Source organism: Olea europaea, chromosome 14 (assembly GCF_002742605.1).
Source record: "Olea europaea var. sylvestris chromosome 14, O_europaea_v1, whole genome shotgun sequence".
NCBI lineage: Eukaryota > Viridiplantae > Streptophyta > Magnoliopsida > Lamiales > Oleaceae > Olea > Olea europaea.
Window position 1 is genome coordinate 6,630,213 of NC_036250.1, and position 7,041 is coordinate 6,637,253.

Consider the following 7,041-nt stretch of genomic DNA (forward strand, 5'->3'; position numbering starts at 1 on the left):
AGTGCTCAATTGGTTAGATATATATATATGTAACATGTGATTGTTGTTCTAAGCACGCCACCGTCTTGATTTTTGGTGTTCGGTTGTTGGAGGTTGTTACACCAAATATACATGTCTGCATCTCCTGTCCAATTCAAGGTCTGATATGGAATCTCTGCCGTGTCATTTTCTTGAGCGCCATAGCTAGTCTTCACACCGTCACTCCAAACTTTTCTTACCGTTTTTCATACGGGGCCTAAACTTAATATCGATCATTTAGCAAATGGAATGGTCCATATTTAGTCTTGTCCATAATTATCAGACCCGACTCAGACGTCGACCTGATCAAGGTACTGGGTCAGTGGGTTAGTGGTTGGACCGATGAACCGGTGGTCGGACCGATGGGTCATTATTTAAAAATAATTTAATAATTTTTAAAGTATAATTTTTTATTTTTTTATTTTTTTGTTTGAGACAAAATTGAAGTTTTCAAGTTCTTTCTCACTAATTTTTCTATACATTTAAATTGATGATTTTTTGAACTCATTTATCACTGATAATGGCTAAATTTTGTATATTATATTAAAAAATATATTTTTCCCATTTTTGTGATTTACAAATTATTTATTATTTATTGACAAAAGTTTTGTGTATTATCTATTTAATTTATCTTAGTTAAAATTAATTTTTTTCAAAGAAAATAAATATATAAAATAATTATTTGAAATTACAAAGTAAATGTAAATATTGGACTAATTTCTTTAAAAAAGTTTCTAAAAGTATCAAATTATTCATAGGTTAGATATAATTTATTAAACAAAAGACAATAAAATATTGCTTGCACTAGTGGTAAGGTTGACGTCTACTTACATAGAGGTCAAGCGTTCAAATCTTTGATACCTACAATTTCAATGTAAAAGAGTTTTGAAATTTGATTTCAAAGTCAATCGGGTTGAACAGGCTCGAAAATTATTCAAAAATCAAATTTTGAGCGGGCCACTTGCATTTATATAAAATAAGCTGACAGGGCCTGATCAAGGGCCCAGGTCACCAATTTGCTGGGCTGGTTTTAATAACTATGGTATTGTCATCACACTAAGTTCAAACCTTAAAAAATAATATCAATCCACTTATTTGCATAAAAAGTAATTTTGAGCTAATTATGCTCAAATTATCCTAATAGAAAGAAAAAGTATTGTCCTCAAATATTGTATTAATATATAATAATAAAAGGGGGAAGAAAAAGGGCGCTAGTACGGTTATAGGGAATTGGAAAAGGAAATTAAATTAACTTAAAACCTAAACAATAACCTTCACTTTAAATTGGTTTAAATTTTATTAACCAATGATGATTAATTCCATTAACCCTCGTTAACATATAAAAAAAAATGCCTTTTAAGTTATGTAACTTACATGCACGGTAGTGGAAAATATATATGTGTGTATATTTGAGATGGATTGATTTTTCTTCTACCGTGAAGTTAATATTGTACACATTTTCACCACTGACACTTTTGGGATTGAACAAAGTATCATATATATATATATATAAGCTATATTTTCAGATATCTTGGTATTTTTTTACTAGCTATATTTTCAGATATCTTGGTAACAATTGAGGTAAAAATACATCATAAAAAGTGATAAATTTTTATTTCTTGATGTTTATATAAATTTCGACATGAAATACTATAAGGCCTTCAAGTCGAATTCTATATTAAATTCTTCACGATAGACCGTTAGATCAAATATGTTAAATCTTACGGGATGGACCTTTGGGTCAGTTGTGTTAACTCTTACAGGATATGAAAATCTTAAGAAATATTGGTACGTTATGTCAGTTTTATATTTATATCATGTTAATAAGAATGTACACGTATGCTTATTGAGTGTTTTTCAAAATACTCACTCTCACAATAACCTTTCAGATGAGAACGAGTCGTGTGGACGCGTGAAAGATTGACCGACTAATATTTATGGAGTCGCCAAATAAAGTTTCCAGAAAATATAATTGTCAACCTTTATTTGAATAATATCTTTATGTTAATACGCGTTATTTAATATTTTTAGATATCCAACATTCGACATTTTATGTTAAATCTTAAACTAATAGTTTGAAATGGAGTATTTCAAGAATTATATTTAATATGAAAATTTTACCTAAGATCTTATTTTATTGTCATCAAATTATCGATCACATTTTCAAATTTCAACACTTAATAAAAGTGATATTTTCGTTTAAATTAGATAAAGAACATTTTGGTAACACCTCGGACCTATTTTTATAAAAGAATGAAATAATGAAGATGAAAAAAATTTCAAGACATTACAGCAACCCTCATCCGACCTGATCATCCCGATCCAGTAGCCCTTAGAACAAATCCACAATCTCTTATCTAATGAATAATAATTTACTCTAGTTTTTAAGTTCATTAATAATCTTCTTGAACAATATGTACAGATGCAATTCTTTATTACATAACTTAATTGTACATTGAATTCATTAGTATTCATCTACACGTATAAAAACAGATACAGCCGGTACACACTCATTATCACAAATCAAGAATTAACACCACTGGATCTTTAATAATCATAACTGAGATTATTTGTTTTGGTCTAACCCTCACTATTTCTAACACGTTATACAAAGATCACATCATTCTTATAAACGAGAACTTCATTAGATATAGACAAAGACATGCTCTAACCACCTAAGTCACCATTCCATCGAGTTATCCTCTATCATTAATCAGGGATCAAACGTCCATTCTAATAATTCCGCTATGTAACAGGAAAAGTAGATGACCAAAATATAACTCAAAAATTGAATTATCAATTATGAGAAACCTTAAAGTAAAGTATAACAAGGACAATAACAAATTACTAGTTCAAGGAAAGGAACTCATTTGGAGAAGGAAATAGACAGCTAAAGCAATTAATAGATAAAAGGTCAAGAGTTACTTGTTTATACTCCACCTAGTATCTTAAAAGGATATATAAAAACCAATGCTATTCTGGAATTCATCTAAAACTGTTAAACAAGCTATAAAATATCTTCAATCTACTAGTAGGAGAAGAATTTGAATTGAGTTCTTGAGTAGATTTATTAACCTCGAGGAGAAGTAAACATCATTCTTTTGCAGGAAACATGCGCAATCTCGGGAAGTAAAAAAAATAAAGTCACAGATTACGCACATTTAGCAAACAAGCATAGATACGTAACCAAACAAACTAAATCTTATTTTCATCGAACAAGCATAGATACTTAAACAAACATCAAACTAAATCCTATTCCCAATAAATATATAGTCATTACATTCGATTCATCACTACATTAGGCAAATCCTTTCCACTGATCTCTCTCTAATGAAATGTTGAATTTGACTGCACGTGGTGTTTATGATCTCAAAAGGTGATTTACCCAATTAATCTATAAATCTATCCAATTAACTTTCCCACAGACAATCCAAAGACACCATTATTCTTGATTACCATAAACCATAGTGCAAGGCATAAAAGAAGATACAAACAGATTTTAAAAAGAAAATATATGAGTTCTAACCTGGACAACCATAACGGCAACTGGCAAGGCAGGAAACATCAAAATTTGTGGACATTCAGTGTTTACAATAAACTGATTAATAGTGACATATGATCCCAAATTTGAAATGTGAGATAAAAAATCATACATTTCCAGAAGTTAATCACATGATATGCAACATTTAGAAAATTAGACACTACGCTTCCACATTCAAAATAACAAGTCATGCATATTACAAGCATGTCTAAGTTTAAACAAATGGCATATTACAGACATTAAAAATATGTTTGAGCTTAATAATCCAAGAAATTTAGTAATTAAAATACAAAGTCTGCATGATTCCTGTCACAAGTGTGAAGGTGTACTTCCAACCTCAGTCTTTCCTATGAACCTTCGTACTTTCAGCAGACTTCTTCCCAGCATAGATCTGATCAAATGGTTTTAAAGGAAAGAGCAGTCATTATATACAATTTTCAAGATACATGAAGATATTGATATTTCGAGAATTTGAAAAATGAAAATAAAGCTCTCACCTGCTTTCCAATGTTGAAAGGAATGTATCTGTGCTTGATCATGTGTGTAATTTGTTGTTTCATTGTGAGTAAAAACAGAAAGACCCAGAAAAAGAATAAAGTGGGCCAATAAACTGGGATGTTTAATACAGAAATAAAGGTCATTAAAAAGGCAACACAAAAAGCTTTTGTTATTGCATACCTGAAACAATAAAACAAAGGGTAAACAAAAATCTGTCAGGAAAAAAGAGAAGCAAAAAATGCTAATAGAAAAAACTAGCAGCAGAGAGAAAGAAGATGAATGCATGGCCACTTGTGCAGATGTTTCCAGTTGCACAATTTTTAATTCAATGTTCTATAACGAATGGGGAAACCGAATATTGAAAGCACATCAGTCCCAATTCTCGTTTTCCCACATATTTGAGGTGGCGTTGCGTTTGGATTTTGTAAATTAAGAGTATTTAATTAATCAGTTATAAAAACGAGAAAAGAAAGACAATCAAACATTTTCTACTTTGCGAATTTTAATAGCTTAATAAATATTAGAAATTAATTAATCAGTTCACAAATCTAAACTAAACAATTGGGCCCAGAAACAATATATAATCAGGGAGGATGACTAGAACAAAATTTATGTCACACCTCTGCTTTTTATCTGTACCCAGTTTTTCCAAACTGATGTGCTTGTTTGGATTTCATTATAATCTCATTATAAGTTGAAGTCAAAGTCAAACATTAATTTTAACCACACATTTACAACTACTACCCACTTATTATCCACACTTATCATGAGACTCATTAAATAACTTCATTTTAATCTCATTATAATGAACTCCAAAAAGCATGTTATCTCATATAGACCATGGCAAATAAAAAATTCTTCAATCCCCAGCCGTACCAGGTCCAGATGTAGATATTACAAAATCAACTTTCCTTGTTACTAGGTCCAAAAAAAAATACTTTTCGTTCTTGTTCTTTCTACACATAATTAGAACAACCAAAGACTTCATTTTTAAGAATGAACATAATAAAGAGACATAATATGTAACAATAAGGACAACTGCATTAGTCATTAGAGAAACTAATGAACTGCCAATATGTAAACTCCCTCAGAAATCTATAAAAGTGACTGTGATTCGTGTCAATTTCCACGTGTTAAGTAGTAAATTAGATTGTAGTCGCAAACTAATAAGAGTCGTAATCAATACGAACATGGAACACGAGACAGAAACATTGTGTTAGAAACTCAATAATGAGCACATTAGCTAAGCTTAAGAGTAAACCTTAAAGAACTAGGCACTAGGCTGTGTCAGTGGGGTCCACTATCTAGAATAGGTAAAAATCAAATTGGTTACAGCTCAATACCACATAGACTTGAGTCACTTGTGCTAAAAAGCATTATTCTTAACGTAACCCATTCTGTAAGTAGCTCTTAACTTTCTGTAAAATAAGTAACTTACGCATTTCCAACTTTAACTAATAAAAATATTATTTAACTTAAAACTTAATTATTTACTTATAAATAAATTGTTTAGCATTCGCCAAACATGTTCCTAATTTAACAAAGAATGTGTAACGCCATATTGGTCACTAATTGTTGTTAAGGAGACAAGCATGAGAATTGTGACATAAAAACACAACTACGAAAAACTTGTCCATGGACTAGAGCGATATAGATCTTACCAGAACTTGAATTCAGGCAGACGACGAATGAAGGGTCTGAATTCATCAGAGTCTTTAGTTGGCAATGAAGTTCCATCTAGGGCTTCAAGCTCCGGATCATCCTTCGGGGACATGAACCCAGTCAGCAAATTCAGGATATAGATTCCAAGGCCATACGAGACAACATAGAACCCCTGTACATAAAAAACACGCATGAAATAAACTGCAGCAGCAGCGAGCGTTCCAAGCCACCTGCGAGTTATATGAGGAACAGATCTATCCAAGTAATACTGGAAAGCTTTTGAAAAGTCATTTCTCCAATTGGCTAGTGCTGTCAAAGGGGATGCATTATCACCCACAACTTCTTCCATTATAATCAGTTCAAACCTTCCTGTAAATCCAATATAACAGACGATGAGATATGATTGCTTGATAATAAAGTAAATGGATAAATAAACTAAAAAGCTGTTTCTAAGCCCCTATCTGTCATCCTTTACATTATATTTTTCCCATTATTTTTTCTACAGTACTCATTTTTAACCTCACATTTTTCATTAAAATAATATTACACGCAAATCAAAAAAAAATCCTTCTTTTTCTTAACAACACACTCTCTATCAATCACTATTCCACAATACATTTCTTCAAATTAATAGGGCTCAAAAAGGGCCTAAGTTTTACAGATGCTTAATGCACCAAAAAAATCAGTTGCAATATGAATACCAGAAGTGAAACTTGCATTATAATTGCAAAAAATCCTTTGCATAAATTTCATAGTATTTTGAAAATAACAAAAATGGAAAGAATTTACAAGATATTAATGCATTTTCAGCTTCAGATCATTTTACCAGATTAAATCAGAACAAAATTAATCATATCACTTCTAATATTTCAATAGGGAGGTGGTAACCTGTTATCACACCAAAATCGGTATTTTCTTTATGGCAACCATAAAAATTAATTTTTCCATCAATTTTAAAAATTTATAACTAACTACAAAACTTTTTAATAATACAAACTTCATAACTTGAACTCATCAATCTTCAATTATTGGATCTGTTACTTGAAATAAACAAGCTAATCTTAAAACTGAATTCGGCAACTGAATTACAAAAACAAATATACGATACATAAGCACATACGCACAAGCATACATAGTATAGATACACAGATAGAGGAAGAAGAATCAGAGAAACAAACCTAAAATTAGGGATAGGAGCTTTCCAGTGAAGAGATCAAAGGATTCCGAGGCAGTTTCGAAGTTTTGACCACGGCGACTTTACTCAATAACACTTCGATTTTCGTCGGCGAGTTCTGAGTTTTAGGAATTTTACAAAGGAAATT

The 7,041-nt window shown here is 31.0% G+C and overlaps 1 protein-coding gene across 1 annotated transcript; it reads right to left on the reverse strand.

The window, feature by feature from the left end:
- Positions 1 to 3,634: 3,634 nt before the first annotated feature.
- On the reverse strand, positions 3,635 to 7,041 carry LOC111408954 (protein RER1B-like). The gene is made up of 4 exons (XM_023038807.1): positions 6,898 to 7,041; positions 5,719 to 6,088; positions 4,057 to 4,237; positions 3,635 to 3,950 (listed from the first exon to the last, which is right to left on the reverse strand). Exons 2-4 carry the CDS (start codon positions 6,066 to 6,068, stop codon positions 3,897 to 3,899), a joined length of 585 nt encoding a protein of 194 aa, XP_022894575.1. The 5' UTR covers positions 6,069 to 6,088; positions 6,898 to 7,041; the 3' UTR covers positions 3,635 to 3,896.